The 21,067-nt window shown below is 40.7% G+C and overlaps 1 protein-coding gene across 1 annotated transcript in view; it reads right to left on the reverse strand.

The window, feature by feature from the left end:
- The window catches only part of tbl3 (transducin beta like 3), a 78,831-nt gene that overhangs the window by 38,417 nt on the left and 19,347 nt on the right, over positions 1–21,067 (reverse strand). Inside the window, exons 7-10 of the mRNA XM_034191417.1 lie at positions 16,979–17,149; positions 16,781–16,856; positions 6,832–6,928; positions 6,483–6,703 (exon numbers count right to left, since the gene is read on the reverse strand). Of these exons, the coding sequence (XP_034047308.1) occupies positions 6,483–6,703; positions 6,832–6,928; positions 16,781–16,856; positions 16,979–17,149 (565 nt within the window). The remainder of the gene's footprint in view (positions 1–6,482; positions 6,704–6,831; positions 6,929–16,780; positions 16,857–16,978; positions 17,150–21,067) is intronic.

Here is a 21,067-nt window from a genome sequence, read left to right on the forward strand (position 1 = left end):
TCACTGGCCTCGCCTGTACATGCTGGGTCAGAGAATTTGAAGGGGTTCAGAGGAACTTCTTGTTTCTGTGAACTATGTAATCAACTTTTTTCAGGGTGTTCCTTCCAGTGTAAGTATGTTGTAATTTAGCCATAAGGGTATTTTCTTGATTTTACCATACATTCAGTAATTTCCCTTTTAAGGTACATGCATATGATGCCCATGCGTTGCATATCGAAATGTTCAGAATGATCTCAGCTTTCCAAATGTGAGACATAATTTTCTCTAGAGCACTGTGTCTAGATTTAATTTGACTAGAAATCTGAAAATATGAAAATTATTTTTAGAAATTATAATTTAGTGAAAATACTCATTTATATGGAGGAAATGATTATGGGTTTACTAAAGTCTTTGGGTCACAAAAGTAGAGTAATATATGAAATGAAATGTAAATTAATGTATAATAAACAGGGCTGGTATGATTTAAATCAGCTGGTTTAAATCACTGTAAAAAAATAAAATAAAATCTCAGCTTTTTTTTTTTTTTTTTTTTTTTTTTTTAAGAAATCTGTACTTTAAGCATCACCGAAATATGAAATCAGTACCATTAACTACTGGTACTTATACATATTGTATGTGCACCTTTTTTGGTTTAACATGTCAATAAAGATTATAACTAGTGATATTATTTGTACAGTCTCATTTAGACAAATGAAATAAAGAAAAATGAAAAAAAAAAATCAATTTAAATCAATAAAAGATTTTTAAAAAGTTCTTGACCCTTTAGGAAGAAAAGTCAAAAATTTTTTATTTATTTATTTTACCAGCACTGGTAATAAATGTCCAAAATGAAAATATGCAATTTGCATTGTGAGTGAACATGCGGACAGTCACTATATACAGTTGTATGTAAATGTTTTGGCACCCGTGATGATTTCCATGATTTTCCTTTATAAATCATTGGTTGTTTAGATCAGCGATTTCAGTTAAATATATCATATAGCAGACAAACACAGTGATATTTGAGAAGTGAAATGAAGTTTATAGGATTTACAGAAAGTGTGAAATAATTCTTAAAAAAAAATTAGGCAGGTGCATAAATTTGGGCACCCCAACAGAAATAAATACATCAATATTTAGTAGATCCTCCTTTTGTAGAAATAACAGCCTCTAAATGCTTCCTATAGCTTCCAATGAGAGTCGGGATTCTGGCTGAAGGTATTTTGTACCATTCTTCTTTACAAACCATCTCCAGTTCAGTCAGGTTTGTTGGTTTCCAAGCATGGACAACCCGCTTAAAATCACACCACAGATTTTCAATAATATTCAGGTCTGGGGACTGAGATGGCCATTCCAGAACGTTGTACTTGTTCCTCTGCATGAATACCTTAGTAGATTTTGAGCGGTGTTTAGGGTGTTGAAAGATCCAGCAACTTCAACTTTGTCACTGATTCATGACATTGTTCTCAAGAATCTGCTGATATTGACTGGAATCCATGTGGCCCTGAACTTTAACAGGGATTCCAAGTACCTGCACCGGCCACACAGCCACACAGCGTGATGGAACCACCTCCAAATTTTTGCTGTAGGTAGCAAGTGTTTTTCTTGGAATGCTGTGTTATTTTTCAGCCATGCATACTGCCCCTTGTTATGTCCAAATAACTCAATTTTAGTTTCATCAGTCCACAGCACCTTATTCCAAAATGAAGCTGGCTTGTCCAAATGTGCTTTAGCATACCTCAAACGACTCTGTTTGTGGCGTGTACGCAGAAAAGGCTTCCTCTGCATTACAGCATCATACACCATCTCTTTGTGCAAAGTGCACTGTATACAACCCCTGGCAATAATTATGGAATCACCGGCCTCGGAAGATGTTCATTCAGTTGTTTAATTTTGTAGAAAAAAGCAGATCACAGACATGACACAAAACTAAAGTCATTTCAAATGGCAACTTTCTGGCTTTAAGAAACACTATAAGAAATCAAGAAAAAAAAATTGTGGCAGTCAGTAACGGTTACTTTTTTAGATCAATCAATTCTGAGGAATAAATTATGGAATCACCCTGTAAATTTTCATCCCCAAAACTAACACCTGCATCAAATCAGATCTACTCATTAGTCTGCATCTAAAAAGGAGTGATCACACCTTGGAGAGCTGTTGCACCAAGTGGACTGACATGAATCATGGCTCCAACACGAGAGATGTCAATTGAAACAAAGGAGAGGATTATCAAACTCTTTAAAGAGGGTAAATCATCACGCAATGTTGCAAAAGATGTTGGTTGTTCACAGTCAGCTGTGTCTAAACTCTGGACCAAATACAAACAACATGGGAAGGTTGTTAAAGGCAAACATACTGGTAGACCAAGGAAGACATCAAAGCGTCAAGACAGTCAACTTAAAGCAATATGTCTCAAAAATCGAAAATGCACAACAAAACAAATGAGGAACGAATGGGAGGAAACTGGAGTCAACGTCTGTGACCGAACTGTAAGAAACCGCCTAAAGGAAATGGGATTTACATACAGAAAAGCTAAACGAAAGCCATCATTAACACCTAAACAGAAAAAAACAAGGTTACAATGGGCTAAGGAAAAGCAATCGTGGACTGTGGATGACTGGATGAAAGTCATATTCAGTGATGAATCTCGAATCTGCATTGGGCAAGGTGATGATGCTGGAACTTTTGTTTGGTGCCGTTCCAATGAGATTTATAAAGATGACTGCCTGAAGAGAACATGTAAATTTCCACAGTCATTGATGATATGGGGCTGCATGTCAGGTAAAGGCACTGGGGAGATGGCTGTCAATACATCATCAATAAATGCATAAGTTTACGTTGATATTTTGGACACTTTTCTTATCCCATCAATTGAAAGGATGTTTGGGAATGATGAAATCATTTTTCAAGATGATAATGCATCTTGCCATTGAGCAAAAACTGTGAAAACATAGGGTCAATGTCATGGCCTGCAAATACCGGATCTTAATCCAATTGAAAATCTTTGGTGGAAGTTGAAGAAAATGGTCCATGACAAGGCTCCAACCTGCTAAGCTGATCTGGCAACAGCAATCAGAGAAAGTTGGAGCCAGATTGATGAAGAGTACTGTTTGTCACTCATTAAGTCCATGCCTCAGAGACTGCAAGCTGTTATAAAAGCTAGAGGTGGTGCAACAAAATACTAGTGATGTGTTGGAGCGTTCTTTTGTTTTTCATGATTCCATCATTTTTTCCTCAGAATTGAGTGATTCCATATTTTTTTCCCTCTGCTTGGTCTAAAAAAGTAACCGTTACTGACTGCCACAATTTTTTTTCCTGATTTCTTATAGTGTTTCTTAAAGCCAGAAAGTTGCCATTTGAAATGACTTTAGTTTTGTGTCATGTCTGTGATCTGCTTTTTTTCTACAAAATTAAACAACTGAATGAACATCCTCCGAGGCCAGTGATTCCATAATTTTTGCCAGGGGTTGTAGTTAATCAATGCACAGAGACACTATCTGCAGCAAGATCATGTTGTAGGTCTTTGGAGCAGGTCTGTGGGTTGACTATGACTGTTCTCACCATCCTTCGCTTAAGCTTATCTGAGATTTTATTTTATTTTATCTGTGCCTGTGGTCTTCCATTTCCCCACTATGTTCCTCACAGTGGAAACTGACAGCTGAAATCTCTGAGATTCACCAGTGTAAGGAGGTCAAGGGTCAATGAGCTTACCCAACCATTTCTGTGTTCCAATAATTAGTGCTACATGTATTCAAATCAATAAAATGACAAGGGTGCCCAAATTTGTGCACCTGCCCAATTTTGTTTAAATAATTATTGCACACTTTCTGTAAATACTAGAAACTTCACTTCTCAAATATCAGTGTGTTCATCTGCTATGTGATATATTAACAGAAATTTCTGATCCAGACAACCAATGATTTATAAAGGAAAATCATGAAAATGATCAGGGGTGCCCAAATTTTTGCATACAACTGTATTACTAATTTTTTGAGTGATTTAGCTAAAACGATAATAAGTAAAGCCTGTGCATAACATACCAAGCTTAACCCGGTCATTCAATCACTCACATCAAACCTATCCTTGGGCTCTAAAATTCTTGAAAAAAATAGCTTCACAGCAGCTTGTACATTATCATGCTGATATCATGCAGTCCACACTTAAAACAAATCACGTCATCGAGAGAGAACTGACTAAAGTGGTGAAAGATCTTCAGCTTGCTATGGATTCAGATACCACCACCACACTGCTATTTGATGTTAGTGTTGCATTTGATCATTATGTATTACTGCTTAAGATTGAGAATTATTTTGGAATTACTGCCATTGTTCTCTCCTGGCTGACATCTTATGCTGCGTTTACACATAACGATGACAAGTCACGAATGCCACGAAGTACACATTCTTGGCCGCTGATCACGAATGTGATGATTCAGGGCAGAAGCGTCAGGTGTCCTCAGGAACTGCTGCAACCTGTTACCACACGTTATGATTAATGACACGTGTTGCTGGAGAATTATCAGGAACCATTACGCACGGTCAAGAATAGTGTTCCGTGTTGTTGCGCGCTATTGTGCGTAACAGCGCATCGTTAAGTTCTGTCACGTTGTGAACGAGGTGAATTGTCTCCACACACACCCATATTCATCCAACCGAATTCAGATCGCTCCAGTTTTTCAGAAGAACTTTGTGACTGCATTCGTAGTTGGGCTCTGTGCCATGGAGTGGCGCAGAGAGGAGGAGATGGACAGAGCCAGATGTGTGGCTTCATGCGGCTCTCGTCTCGCGCATTTTCCCAAACATCAGGCACATGCAGCAGGTGGAACACCTGCAGGAGCGCACTGAGGAGCACTGAAATTAGACTTTTAGCCGACTTGGTGTCAGCAATCAAACTGAATGCGATGCAGCAGGGTTTAATTGTGCGCGCGCTTCTTCCTCCGCCGGACTGGAGGAGGTGCAGAGATGTCTGGCTGCACGTGAGGCTCCTCTCGCTCCTCTGGTTTCTCTGGCTCAGACTCGTTCTCCCGCTTATGGAGCTTCAGCAGGAACTGTGGAACGACATTTGGAGCAGAGTTTAATCGTGCGCACGTGACAGAAAACTGATTCGTCGTGGCGCGCAGTGAAATGTGACGCCGCGTTACAAGTCGTGTCAAAACTTGACAGTTTCCATGTCACTTCGTAATAATGCGTGACAGTTTGGGCTCCAACAACCATCACAGGAACCACTACGAACGTTGTCACGTTCTATTAAGGATCACTACTCATCAAGATGGATCAATACGCTCAGTTGCGACCTCCACGACGTGAGACGAAATGAGGGTGGTGTGTGACATTCGTGGAAGATTTTTTGACAGGCAAAAACATGCTCCACGAATATCAAGAATATCACGCACCAACACGCACTATTAAGAAACCTATTCAGATGCATTAAGTCACATTAAGAATGTCAGGAATGTGTCACGAATGACAGAAAAATGACATTCGTAACGCGTCTTGGTTATGTGTAAATGCACCTTTACTTATCCAGTCGCTCTCTCTCTCTCTCTCTCTCTCTCTCCTCTCTCTCTCTCTCTCTCTCTCCTCTCTCTCTCTCTCTCTCTCTCTCTCTCTCTCTCTCTCTCTCTCTCTCTCTCTCTCTCTCTCTCTCTCTCTCTCTCTCTCTCTCTCTCTCTCTCTCTCTCTCTCTCTCTCTCTCTCTCTCTCTCTCTCTCTCTCTCTCTCTCTCTCTCTCCTCTCTCTCTCTCTCTCTCTCTCTCTCTCTCTCTCTCTCTCTCTCTCTCTCTCTCTCTCTCTCTCTCTGATATTGTGATGCTTTGGAATTACTTTTCTTTGCTATGCCAATAACACTGAGCTGTACATGCCAATAAATGTAGATAATCTCAACCACACTAGGACTTTAGAGGACTGACAGGCTTCACTGAAAAACTGTATTTTCCAGCAGCTTTTAAGCTCTGACAAGATCAAGATGATAATTTGTCCTACAGGACACAGGCATCAGTTTGACCAGCTAATATTAACCTTGGACCCGTGTGTGATTCATCACAGTGATAAAGTGAAAAACCTTAGAGTGACCTTTGATCCCATGTTGTCCTTTGGGCAGTCAAAAAAAAAAAAAAAAAAGAAGTTATTGCACTCACTAGATTTTTACAAAGTTAGTATGTTTAATTTAATTTAATTTATTTAATTACTTTCACCTTTGGACCCCAAAATCAACAGCATTCTTGGAGTCACATAATGCATATACCAAGTCTAGTGACAATTAGAACAGTGTAACTGGCTGCACTGTGGGAAACAGTTTTTGTTCAAACTCGGGCGAATATCTGTCATTTTGGGCGACTAGGCATGAACGTCGGGCCTCTGAAAATGCATACCACCCTCCAAAAGCATGTTACTGTATTGATATGGGCCTCAGCAAAAATGATCCCAGTCCTCGCCATACGCAGTACGATAAGTTGACAATTATTGTGACAACCCTCACTGCACTCGTGTGTTTCTTCTACCCACCTGCTGCTGTGCGCTGAGGTCCGGCAGCTGATAAAGTAGGATGTTGTGTTCTGCAGTGACTGTAGCGACACGGGAGGACGTAGCCAAATGAAGCAGGAACGTTATGCTGTGGGGGTCATCATCCTTCCCCTCCTCATCCTCAGAGACGGGAGTGAAGGAGGAGGGAAGGGTCTGGGTGTAGACACACCGTGCTGTGCTGGCATCCCACACTCGCAACACACCTTCACAAAGTGGAGTGACAAGTTTTTTTAAATTGGGGGGGAATTAACCAAACTAAAAACACAGTCAACCACAAAAAAAAAAATGTTGACTCATGCATGGCAACACATGAAACACACAAGAGCCAAACCTTTGCTGCCAGCTGTGATGAAATGTAACTCATTGGTCTTCACTCCCATCTCCAGGAAGTCCTTATCCTCGGGCAGAAGCACAACACCCTCCACAGTCTGTAGACAGACACACAAAAGCAAAGCCAAAACTGCAGCATCACACGGAGTCACTGACATCTAAACACTGAGAAATTTTCTTCCATCTTTTCATTCAGCAACAGAAAGTCCTGCTCTCTTAATTATCTGTGAGTGAGCTACATGTGTTCAGCTCTAATCAGGTGAGATTACAAACAGGATATTCTCACAGCACCGCAAAAAGTTCCAGCTATCAAGAAATAAGAAACACAATTGTACAGGCACACCGTTTGGCCTTAAAATCCCATTTATGTGCATATCCGATTTGAATCTGATTTCATGATTTCAAGTCTGAACAGTGAGAAGTTGCATAAAATATTTTTTTCCCAGATACATTTGAACCCTAATTTGTAAATACGTTGAAATGTAAATGTATTTCAAATTGCATTTTTGCAAATCCATTTTGGTCTGAACGCTCAGATCAAATTCCGGGTGTGTTTTGTGACTTTTCACGGGCACGTAAATCTAACCTTGAAGCTTTACGTGGTGAGAGCTTTGCTGAGAAATGTACAAAACAAAGACACTCTGGGTCAGTCATGCTAAGAGCTTGGTGTGATGAGAGATTAAGGTGACACCTGAAGGTTTGGGTTTTTCCACCCTTGTCCAAATATGCCACTCAATGCTCCTGGGTACTGAGTCATTACTATAGCAACTGATTTCAATTTCAATTTATTTTAATTTATATAGCACCAAATCACAACAGAGTTGCCTCAAGGCGCTTCACACAAGTAAGTTCGAACCTTACCAACCCCCAGAGCAGCAGTGGTAAGGAAAAACTCCCTCTGAGGAAGAAACCTCAAGCATACCAGACTCAAAGGGGTGACCCTCTGCTTGGGCCATGCTACAGACACAAATTACAGAACAATTCACAAAATAAATATACAGGAAATGCTGTCGGTGCACAGGACAGGAGGGTCTCCAGCACAAATACCACACCCATCTCTGGATGTAGCTGCACCTTAAACAGAGAGAAAGAACAGAATCAGGCATCAGAAGACAAGAAATACAGTAGAATTTGCCAACATTAATCAACAATAAAAACAGGAAATACAAAGGTGATCGCCGGCCACTAGCCCTAAGCTTCACTAAAAGACCCAGAATTTAGGTGAAGTTGAGGCCACTGCCCGCTGTTTCCTAATAAAATGAAATAAAAGAGTAAAAAATGTAGACTATACTATGCCACTATGCTAGCCATACGAAAAAGAAAATAAGTGCATCTTAAGTTCTCAAGAATGAGGATCATATCTCGCTACAGGGCATGCAGGTCAGATCTGATCTATTGCTATGTATACTGTGGATAGCCAACCAGGGAGCTCAGATTTGAATCAGATATGCTTCAAGTATGATTTGAATTGGCAGTCTGAACAAATACTTCTTGTCAAAGGCAGTCGAGCCTGTATGTGTGCAGCACGCACAAAAATCAGAAACAAGATCAACTTCAAATCCACACACATGCTGAGAAAGACAGAGGAAGAAGAAAAAAGTGTCTGCTTTGGCTACTTTCACATGAAATCCTTTCTGCAGGGTTGCGTGTGTTATTTTGAGATTTATAACATTTGTGTGGAGAAATATCTCTCTATTCATATTGTACCTGACTTCACCATCTTACTCATTTTGTAATTACAATTAGATTCTTACAAAATGCTTTCTGCAGGGTTGTGGGCATTACTGTTTGAATTTTAAAATGTAACCTCTGTGAAACAATCAGAATGTAATGATTTACTTCTCTGATTTAACTGTTAATAGTTTCTGTTGAAACAGTATGTCTTAAATAGGCCCAACGGTAGGCCTATTATGTGCACAGCAGTAAAAGATTCTTCAATATTCAATTGCACTAATAGAAAAATACAGAGTTTGACAAATAATTACACAAAGCTCGACTTCGTTATTAAAAGGATTACAGCAAGCCATTTCTACAGTAATTCTCAGTATTTGAATAGCGTAATAAAGCCATAAAACCGACATCCATCTTGGAATTACAGGCTATGAAATAATATCGGCATAAGTCAGTTATTCTGAGATAATACAAAAAGAGCCCATAAAAAGATGCCCATTAACAACAGCTTAATGAGTAATGAAAATAAGGAACTTTTGTCTGTCATCCTGAATGACAGCAAGGTGTCCAACATTTTAGAACTATTTTTTAAATTCACTGATACTGTTCATGTTGCAATTTAATTCAACAATAAGTATAAAAGAGGGAAAAGGCACAAAACTTTGAGTTTATTACTAACTTTTTTGTGCTGTCACGTGATAAAAAAAAAATCTAATTACAAGGTTTGCCATTAATTTAGATTAATCACATTTAATCATATGTATAATTGAAAAAAATATCAATATCAGGCTCTCAAAAACACAAAAACAATTAAGAAATAAATTCACTCTTAAAAACAATTGCAGAAATATTGTAACGGATAAAAATAATCTGCATGGTCTATTAGCTTTTCAAAAATGGGCCATCACGAACATATTGAGCAAGATTTGCCAACACACTACAAAATATATTTTGAAAAAAAATGACTTAATTAGCACTGATGCCTTACAGCAAGAAGTTAGTGGGATCGTTTCACACCCTTTCTGTGTGGCGTTTGCATGTTCTCCGTGTCTGTGTGGGTTTCCTCCGCACACTCCAGTTTCCATCTACAATCAAAAACATGCTTATTTAGGGTCTGCTCTTTTCTCAGCCCCTGACCAAGACAGCATCTCTACATCTGGAGTTGGTCCCCAGACGCTAGACTGTGGCTACCCACTGCTCCTAGTGGTTGGATTGTGTCTGACTGTCATCAGGATGGATTAAATCCAGAGGGCAAATTTCGCTGTATGTATGTATACGCATGTACATTGACAATATAAGGCTATCCACCCATCTATTTTCTATACCCACTTACTCCAATTAAGGGTCACGGGGAGGCTGGAGCTTATCCCAGCAGCCACAGGCCGTGAGACGGGGTACACCCTGGACAGGATGCCAGTCTGTCACAGGGCCATAAATAGACAGAAACACATTCACACGTGGTCAATTTAAAGTTTACAATTCACCTAACGTGTTTTTTGGATGTGGGAAGAAGTCGGAGTACCCGGAGGGAACCCGGAGGAAACCCGTGTGGACACGACGAGAACATGCAAATTCCACACAGAAAGGCCCCAGGTGGGAAGCAACCCCACAACCTTCTTGCTGTGAGGCAACAGATAATAAAAGGCTATATTATTATTAAAATACTTGACCTGCAATCCCACAGTATGAGAGACAACCTCATTTTTTTCTGACATCCTGGAGCAAAAACCCGAAACAGCTGATCAAGGATTTCACGTCAACTCACCTCAAAATACCCACGGACATAGTTAAGGAAATTACATACCATCAAGTTCAGAGCACTGGAGTAAAAAACCCCACAAACAAATGCCCACATCCCATTGTAGCCAAACTGGAACACTAACAACTGGTACAGCGCCACAGCAAAAATCTGAAAGGCACAGAGTTGACTGAACGATCAACTCCCTCGAGAAATCACGGACAGACGTACAACACTATTCCCCATCAGAAAATAGGCCATAAAATCAGGTAAAAGAGCAATTATCTCAGCAAGGCAAACTGCACATTGATGGCAAACTGGTCCATGACCTAAATACAACCCCCTGGCTATTTTAACCCACCCCTATCATCTGTATCATCTTGCACTTACCGTAATTTCTGGACGAGACAGACAGACAGACAGACAGATAGACAGATAGATAGATAGATAAATTTATCGTCACTACAAGAAGTGCAATGAAATTTCTTCCCACACAATCACCTCAGACAAAATACAATTAATCCACAATTATTACAAGTTGAACGTAATAATGGTACACATCAGAATTAGAACACCCATGCATATACATTTGATTGTTTATGTACGCTAAACTTTAAGACAGTCCGTCATCCAAACCGAGGCAATGTGAATGTGGGGGGAGGGGCGCAGCAGTGTCCCGCGCAGCCGCGAGCTCGGGGGAGCGTGCGTCATGAGTGCAGATGAGATGAGTTCGTATCAGTCAGATGAGTTTGTATCAGTTTCTGTCAGTGTATGCATAATGTCTGGAGTTGCTTTGACAACACCCGACTGACTGTGTCGGGGAGGGCAGAAGACAAGAGGGAGCCGAATGGTTCACCAAGGCCATAGAAATTCTTCTGGAGGAAAACAGCGGGACGTTTTGACCTTCAGAGGCTGATAAGCCTGCCATGTTTAGAGTTGAGCAGAGACAGCACATTTGCAGCTCCTCTACCAGCCAAATCAAATTTATAAGTATTCCCTGGTCTCCAACATCTTCCTTTGCAAGGCGTACATTTGCTCCAAGATGTTATCCAACTTACGTGTAAGTTCAAGGGTTAATGCAGTCTGAAAATGTATCGCCTTGCTCAACTCATTAATCATGACGGACAGATGAGGGGTTGTGGTTCTGGTAGCCGCCGTCTTGCCAATTCTCCAGTAGGTCAGGACAGCACATAATCCAATAAATACTGGCTGTCCTATGATAGAACCAAATATAAATAAATCTTCAACGTCCTCCACAGAGTGTAACCAAGCACGCAACACGCCATTTCTCCCAGGCGTTGAGAACATAGCCCGCAGGGTAGGTTCCATCTGGGCACTCAGGGTCCCCCAGCCCTGATTTCCTTGTTGAAAAAATGGTGTCAATAGCATTCAGAGACCAGCTGATCAATTCTATGGTTAATCCAATATAGTTTTTAGAATTCTCAGTCCGTTGAAGTAGGGACTCTGAAGGTTGGAGCAGGGAGAGAGGAGGAGATGCAACTGCCCTCGCCAGAGTCCCAAACAGTACAGAATGCACCTGAATATTAGCTGCACCCACAAATTTTAAAAAGAAAAAAGAAATTGTACATAAATACGCCACACTTGTCTATAAGCGGTGGGTCTCCATGTTGTAACATGAGATATTTACACAGACAAATGTCAGACAGAAAGATTTTTTTTTTTAACTTTTAATTAAATACGTACTGTAAATGCTCTTGTCCCCGTAAGTGTTAAACGTAAATATTGACACGCACGTCATCCAGCACGTGCACGGTGTCTCTGCTCTACACGGAGAACTGAGTAATGTAACTTTTTCTTTTTCTAACTTTCATCGTGTCCAGCCAGGATCGGATGGAGTCTGTGGTAAATGAGAGGTTAATGAGGTGCTGTGACTTTATCAACTTGTTGCACCAAGTCAGAGAACCAGTTTGGAAGGGTGGGGGGAGAAGGCTTCAATCCGCTAACTGATCTGACAGCGCAGCTCTGGTGCAAAGTACCGGAAAGGGACTTTTCTTCACTAAAATGAACGGGTAAGACCTTATATTTACACTGTGTGAATTTACACTGCATGAGGAGCACAGCTTTCAGGAAATCAATTGACAGCATCAATTGTCGTATGTCGACTTATGAAAAAGCCTGTAAAAATCCCTAAATTAGCAGCATCATTGTAAAAGCTACAGTGTTCAAAGTTTGTGAAAAAAGTAGCGGCTTATAGTCCAGAAATCACAGTATTTTATGTTAATTAGAATGCACTTAGGTTCTGAACAGTCACATTTGCACTCCGCAAAAGGTTGCATAATGTCTATTTTCTTTATTTGTTTTGTCTTTCGTGTATCAAGTGTTTTATGTTTTGTATGTTCGATACACACATACACAGGCAGGCAGGCAGGCACACACGCACACACACACACACACACACACACACCAGTCTTTTAATAAGCAACAAAATCTAATTCACTCACAACTCCACCATTACAGATCAAGGACGATGTTACACCATCATTAACATCTCAATCACAGGCTGTCACAGCAATAATAACACTGTAATAACAATAATAATATTAACACTGCCGCTGGCTGTGTTATTATTGTTTTCACTGATAGAAATAGTATACATTTTAAACAGTAGCACTGCCATTGGCTGTGTTATTGTTTTCATTGATAAAAAATTGTACATATTTTATTTTTTACATTTTATATTTGTACATATTTTAAACAATAATAACACTAATAAGTTTATATATCAAACACGAAAATGTAAAAGGTCATTTTGCACAATGTGACCCCTTTTATAATTACCTTATTGGATCAAAGACCATTTCATTTTGAAATCTGTCAATTGAATAATAAAATCTGGATGAAAAACATCATGAACCTGGGTGAACCTGTATCACACCCTAGGCGACACCAAAGCAGAATATGGTCCAACCCCTATCAAGGAGAGTGGTTCCAGAGCCGAGGCTGTGCGTGGAGGTGAGGACCACCAGATCTAACTGGTATCGCTCCAACTCCTGCACAAGCTCTGGTGAGGTGATGTTCCACACCCGCAGAGCTAGACCCTGTCAACGGAGTCTGGTCCACCGAGGCCTTCCCCGTCACTGTCACCCATGGGACAGCGCAGCCGACACCAGCGGTTCCCCGTGCGGGAGGTGATCCCACAGGCAGACATGGAGGGTGCCTTTTCGGGCTGTGCCCGACTGGGCTCCATGGCAGGCCCAGCCAACAGGTGCTCGCTGACGGGCCCTACATCAAGTCCTGGCTCCAGATGAGGGCCCTGGGCTTCTTCCGGGCCAGGTTACACTTCCTCTGCCTCGTTTTGTCATGGTGTCTTGTGAACCATTCTTAGTATGGCCTCTCACCTGAGACTAATTTGCCACGGGAGACCCTAGCAGGTGCACAAAGACTCCAGACAACACAGCTCTCAGGTTCTAAGGGATGCACAAACCTCTCCACCACTATAAGGTGATGGTTCCCGGAGAGGAATCTGGGTGCTAGCTATATATATATATATATATATATATATATACACACACGAGGGCTGTCAATAAAGTAACGGTCCTTTTTATTTTTTTCAAAAACTATATGGATTTCATTCATATGTTTTTACGTCAGACATGCTTGAACCCTCGTGCGCATGCGTGAGTTTTTCCACGCCTGTCGGTGACGTCATTCGCCTGTGAGCACTCCTTGTGGGAGGAGTCATCCAGCCCCTCGTCGGAATTCCTTTGTCTGACAAGTTGCTGAGAGACTGGCGCGTTGTTTGATCAAAATTTTTTCTAAACCTGTGAGACACATCGAAGTGGACACGGTTCGAAAAATTAAGCTGGTTTTCAGTGAAAATTTTAACGGCTGATGAGAGATTTTGAGGTGATTCTGTCACTTTAAGGACTTTTCACAGTGCGAGACGTCGCGCAGCGCTCTCAGGCGGCGTCATCAGCCTGTTCAAGCTGAAAACCTCCACATTTCAGGCTCTATTGATCCAGGACGTCGTGAGAGAACAGAGAAGTTTCAGAAGAAGTCGGTTTCAGCATTTTATCCGGATATTCCACTGTTAAAGGAGATTTTTTTAATGAAAGACGTGCGGACGGATCCGCGCGTCGGGACGCAGCCGACGCGGTGCGACGGCACAGGAAAACACCTCTGTGTTGATAACCATTTGTAAAATCCAGGCGGCTTTTGATGGCTTTCAGTGGAGTGAGTATATGAGAAATTGTTTAACAGGCAGGACATGTTCCAACTTGTCCTTAAGGCTTTCAACAGAGGTGTTTTTCCTGTGGTGGAGCGTCGCGGCGGCTGCGTCCCGACGCGCGGACCCGTCCGCACGTCTTTCATTAAAAAAATCTCCTTTAACAGTGGAATATCCGGATAAAATGCTGAAACCGACTTCTTCTGAAACTTCTCTGTTCTCTCACGACGTCCTGGATCAATAGAGCCTGAAATGTGGAGGTTTTCAGCTTGAACAGGCTGATGACGCCGCCTGAGAGCGCTGTGTGACGTCTCGCACCGTGAAAAGTCCTTAAAGCGACAGAATCACCTCAAAATCTCTCATCAGCTGTTAAAATTTTCACTGAAAACCAGCTTAATTTTTCGAACCGTGTCCACTTCGATGTGTCTCACAGGTTTAGAAAAAATTTTGATCAAACAACGCGCCAGTCTCTCAGCAACTTGTCAGACAAAGGAATTCCGACGAGGGGCTGGATGACTCCTCCCACAAGGAGTGCTCACAGGCGAATGACGTCACCGACAGGCGTGGAAAAACTCACGCATGCGCACGAGGGTTCAAGCATGTCTGACGTAAAAACATATGAATGAAATCCATATAGTTTTTGAAAAAATAAAAAGGACCGTTACTTTATTGACAGCCCTCGTATATATATATATATATATATATATATATATATATATATATATATATATATATATATATATATATATATATATATATATATATATATATATATATATATATATATGTGTGTGTGTGTGTGTGTGTGTGTGTGTGTGTGTGTGTGTGGATCGGGAGGTCTGGGCGGCTTTGCTTGAGCTGCTGCCCCCGTGACCCGACTCCAGATAAAGCGGAAGAAAATGGATGGATGGATATATATATATATATATATATATATATATATATATACTCGTATAGCAAAAACTTCTGGTCGGTGTTGTTTAAACCATGTAAAAAGTGTCTAAAGGAATGGACTTCTAATCCAGTTATTGCTCTCAAAACACTTTATTTACAGACAAATCAATGACTTCAAAGCCAAACAGAAGAAAAAGATTAATAGCAATTATAAAAAATTAACACCTTATACACAGTAAATTTTGCTGAGTAAAATTTGCTCTGCTGGGATAACATTTGATCCCAGTCTAAATAGAGCAAAAAACACTACTGTAGAGTGAAATCAGCTCCACTGGTGTTTCCAACTGAATGGTTCCCCCGCCCCGGCCTGCCTCCACTGCGCATGCATCATTTCGGAGCACAGCTATTCCATAGACAGACTGTCTTCGTCCAAAGCCATCAAATGGATTAATGGGATTATTAACCAGCAGATGACAAGGTAAAACCTTTTAAATCATTCTAAAGTCAGTTTTAAGCAGAAACGAGGCAGTTTTAAGCAGGAACAAGGCGTTAATCCACAACGCTTTGAAATGACCGACGGTCAGTGAACGCATCAGCTAGCAGCCGTGTAGCTGCGGCGCTCTGATTGCTTCCTCTGCCTTTTCTGATGAAATAATGCTGAATTTATGCAGAAATGATTGTTCTACAAAAGCTTCAAATATCTGTCCTGAGACACATGACAACTGGAGTGTAGTTTTAAGCAGAAACGAGGTGATCATCAGTCAACCACGGCTGATAAGGCATGCGCAGTGAAGGCAGGACGGACCGAGTTTTAGGGTGGACTGTTTGTTCAGCGACACTATCTCGTCAATGCAAGTGATTTTACTCCAATAAGAGTCTATTTTACACTATCTTGAGTTGATTTAGCCCCGTGGTAGAGTATATTTTACTCTATTTAGACTGGGCCCAAATGTTATTAAAACTTAAAAAAAAAAACAAAAAAAAAAACAAGACAGATGTCCACAATGTTTGGTGAGAAGGTGACAAGAATAATTTTACTTCAAATCCCTTTATGGCTAAATATTTTCATCCTACCCACTAGCATGGTACTGTGGTGTTTCTCACAATCAGATGATGATTTTTTTTTACCACAACTGCATCAAAACTGGCACAGTCATCACTTTAAAAGTCACCATGACAGAAAATCACACTGACACTAACTCTGCAATTAATCCGCTGTAGACACCACGGAGAATTTGGATTTGTCCAATTCAGGCAACATTATAGAGGATCTGTGTTGTCTGATCAGATTTTCTATTTCTCCCTGAGAATCGGACAAAAGATGAAGTGTAGCCTGATATGTAATCATAGAGCTAATGCATCATTCTTCCCCTACATTATATGAAGGTTTTTCCTGACGCTAGGATCAGCCTTCCAACCTCATTGTGTGTTGCTAGAAGCCCACCAGCTGCAAAGCCTTACCTCATAGACTGGTACAGTTCTTTTGACTGTCCGAGTCTTCAGATCCCACACTGTGCAGATTTTATCTCTGCCGGAACTACAATTTAAGATCAGCACACACACAAAGACACAAAGTTCAGAACACAACAACATTAGAAAACAAACAGACACACAAATAAATAAAAGTTCGGCACCATACTATTTTGCTGTGTGCAATACCTGATCATGGTGTGGCCATCATGGCTGAAGGTGAGAGCAGTAACAGCACTGTAGTGGCTCTGCAGAACACACAGGCACCGACTGGACCGCAGGTCCCACAACCGAATGCCACAGTCCAGTGAAGAGGAGAAGAGCTGCAGCAGCTCTATATCTGGGTGGAACTGGACCAGGCTGTGCAGAAAAACAACACCACTTAGGCCTGTCACAATAAAAAAAAATTTGCGGGACAATATATCGCCTCAGAAAGTATCCAGATAAATGATAATATCATGATATTATGAATGTCCATTTTAAGGCCATTTTGTGCCACTGATATAATGATAATGCAGCATAAAAATGAAAGTGCTTCCTTTCAAAGAGCAATGAACTTTTAATTCTCAAGAATATTCAACATTGTAACTGAAATGTAAAAATTAAATAAATATCCTTAACCAGGGATCCATTTTTCCAAAGTGTGGTATGGCTAAGGGCCCCATTTTCTCCATAAGTTGGGTCCTTCTTAAGCCCTGGTCCCACCAAATAATGAAGGATGAATAATGAGCTGCGCAGCATGTTTTCTTTGGTACGAGAAGGTTTCTTCAGCTATCGTGGGAGAATAGTGGCTCTGAGTGGCTCTTAGAGGCATTATCTTCAGTTAACAAGGCTCCTCTGAGCGTGGGACTAATTTCAAGATGTTCAAAATTTAGCAACAACAGTGTGGAGCAGTTTGTGTACGAGGTACTACGATGACTTAGAGGCATGTGCATGGTGCTTACGGGGCTGCTAAAAGCCCATTATCCCAGCGCCTGGCAGCAACGCAGGACCTGAGAGCCAATTTTGGGAGCGCACACAATTCCACCTGCTCTGAGAGCTGGACACTGTATATAAAATAATTATTTTGCAGCAGATTAATCGTTTTCTCCCAAACCTTGGATGCTGAAAACACCTCTAATCTCTTCTGGAATCACAGAGGACTGTTTCACCTGGACGCTTTTTTTCCCTCTCTTTCCTGCTCCATGTGGAATGTATTTTGAACAGCTTAACCCTCTGGGTTCTGAGGGCATTTTTTGGACAGTTCACTCGCCTGGCATAAATGTTTTATTATTTCTGTTAACAGCTCTCACTGCATCCCACAATCAAGTTTTATATCTCTTTTTTTCAGGACAACCTGTGCTTTCAGAATATATATGTTTTTGTTGTGTTTTATAAGTGTAATAAAGGATTACAACCAAAAATAGGCAAGGAAAAAATAAAGCAAAAAATAATTTTTCACACACATTTATTCAAAACACACCAAACTATAATAAACAACTGTTTTGACACTTTATAAAGGTAATTTAAGGTCTTGGGTGAAAGACTGTACAACAAAAAGGTTCAAACAATAAACACAAATGCACATTTTGAACAATATATACAAAATGGTCTATGCATTTTGTTGTCCATTGATATGGTAAACAGTGCTTTACGCAAAGAAAGCAACAGAGTTATCCAGTAACCAGTGGAGCAATCCTGATAGTTACACACTCTTTGTTTGAGCATGTGAAATTGTCATCAGAGACTCTCTGTCTGCTCACTTTCGCAGTGCGTAATGGTGCAGGGCACACTGAGTATGTACTAATAGTATGTACTCATTGGAGCACCCAGGGGGCTATTCAAACGGGCCAACTAGTAACATATCACTCCTGAAAACAATCTTTGGCTTTTCACGTGAAGTAAATTTGCCCTACGATTGGATTTTGGAAAACCATGTGACGGTGAACCAATTCTGATTGGACACTCACATTGCGCACTTCATCACACAGCTTCTATGAGGAGTACAAAGATGGCCGATGGCTGGCTCAAACGTCCGTGGAGTTAACTTTTCAGCAAAAAAAAAAAAAGTAAGTTTCTATCTCATATCATTAAAACGTTATTTGTAATTTAGTAAAGCTTGGTCCCAGCCGTCGTATACGACGGCGTCGGCCCCAGAGGGTTAAGGTAACTATTTTTAATGTTTATACAGCTTGAGAAAACAGTTCCTAGCTGTAAAAGTATGTCTATGGTTGATTTAATAGCTTGTTAATGGATCACATGAGCTCCACTGTGTGTGTGTGTGCACACTACGCACTGAGGCAGTGACTCATCATGCTCCAAAGGAACATTTAGGCAAAAGCCAGGTCACAAAAGAGTGATTTTTCAGTCAATAATGGACGAACACAAAGTTAAAATTTGGATGACTGTGTGAAAGTGGCTGTGTGTTTAAAGTCGCAGAAGAAATAACTCCAGTGAAGCAGCACAGAGCTGTGCAGCAACACAGAAGGAGAGCACGCAAAAGGCCAATTTTGAAGACATAACACAAACTAAAAAGTTGTATCATGGTGACTTGTAAGCTGCGGAAGAAATAAAGAAATATATACGTTTTAAAGTGATCCACGAGTTGCGGCAGTAGGTGTATATAATTAAAACGGCTACCTTATTGTGTATACAGAACGGCAACGCACTCACAAGAGCGCTTTTGCAGAAATTAACGGACGAACACAAAGTTAAAAGTGGGATCACGGTGTGAAAATGACTGCGTTTAAAGTCAGGGATGGAAAGGAAGCCAGTAAGAAGGAGCACAGAGGCAGCTGTCCAGGAATGCAGAACAGCAGTGTGCACGCAAAAGAGCAATTTTGCAGAAATAAACGGACGAACATAAAGTTAAAAGTGGGATCACGATGTGTGTGTTTAAAGCTGCAGACGAAATAAAGCCAGCGAGCCGCAGAGCCAGCGAGGAGCACAGAGGCGGCTGTCCAGGAACCCTTGGTTCGGTTCCAGCTGGTCTGGTGCATTACAGGTGGACAGCAACCTGGCGCACAGCGCACAACCACGGGACTGTACTGGAGCATCTATTTTTGGACAGCGTTTAAAAAATGTGACATCTTTAAATGCTGCTGTGAATTGAAAACCCACACTTTAAAGGGACCAGGTGTAGAAGGACTGGAGGTTTGGACCAAACCCATGCCTAAACGTGCGCCAACATCGCATTATCATGGCGCTATCACGGTGCTACGTGGCTTAGCATGGCTGATGCGAGCCATTCTAGGCTCCAATGACAGCTCGGTCATGGCTCACTAGAGGCTGTTACGTGGCATATTCGGGGTACAGAGAGGCACATAGAGGCACCTCAGTAGCAGATACATGATAGATCAAAATGTGGGTCATTCTTCGAATAATCGCTGACACACCCATGTGTGGCTCATTATTCATGGATTATTATTCGGTGGGACCCAGGCTTTAGACAACAGTGGACCTATGCAAAACGGAATTAAAATAAATTATCCAAGATTTGCCATGTTTTTATTTATTATGAGAGCCACAACTTGAGTCAATTTAAGTAAAAGATAAATATGATGCACATTTCATTATTTTGTGTTCCATTTCATGTCAAGGAATGTTATGCATAGGGCATAAATAATGTTTAAAAGGCTAAAATCACTTTGACAATGGATGACATAGAATTTTCTTCTACGTTCAAAATATAATTACATTAACTTTAATCTAGTCAGGCAGAGAGCAGCAGAGAGCTGTGTCAGGCAGTTTAGCATGTGTGACAAAACCTAAACTTCTTCATTAAATGTTCATGAATTGGATTACATTTCCTGTCATTTGTATTGGATGAATGTACTGTGTAGCATGTTAAGATTATTTATTTATTGATTTATTTATTGTGTGACTGCCTTCAATGAACATTTTTTTAATTTCTTTGCATTATTTTTAACTGTTTAGTGTTTCTTTATAGCTTAAGATGTATTTTTTATTTGCCCACAATCAGGAATATTTGCTGTGCAGACGCACTTCAAAAGGTCCAGTGGGAAGACACCATCTCTGCTCTTCAAAATGGGAGAAAAGGTGTTTTTAAAAACTCCACCAGAGGCCAAAGCTGCAGAGGAGACTTTCATCTGGTTAAATGTCCCGAGAGTCCAGCAAACCAACTCCTGTTTCTATGCTTCTAAAAAAAAGCAACTATTTTATTATTTTTTACAAAGCTGTTTCATTTTATATTTTAACATTAAATGAATGGATCATTAAACATGTCCATTCAGTTAAAAGACATTCGCACAGGTAGAAGTCCTGCCCTGAACGTGCATA

Source organism: Thalassophryne amazonica, chromosome 16 (genome assembly GCF_902500255.1).
Source record: "Thalassophryne amazonica chromosome 16, fThaAma1.1, whole genome shotgun sequence".
Lineage (NCBI taxonomy): Eukaryota > Metazoa > Chordata > Actinopteri > Batrachoidiformes > Batrachoididae > Thalassophryne > Thalassophryne amazonica.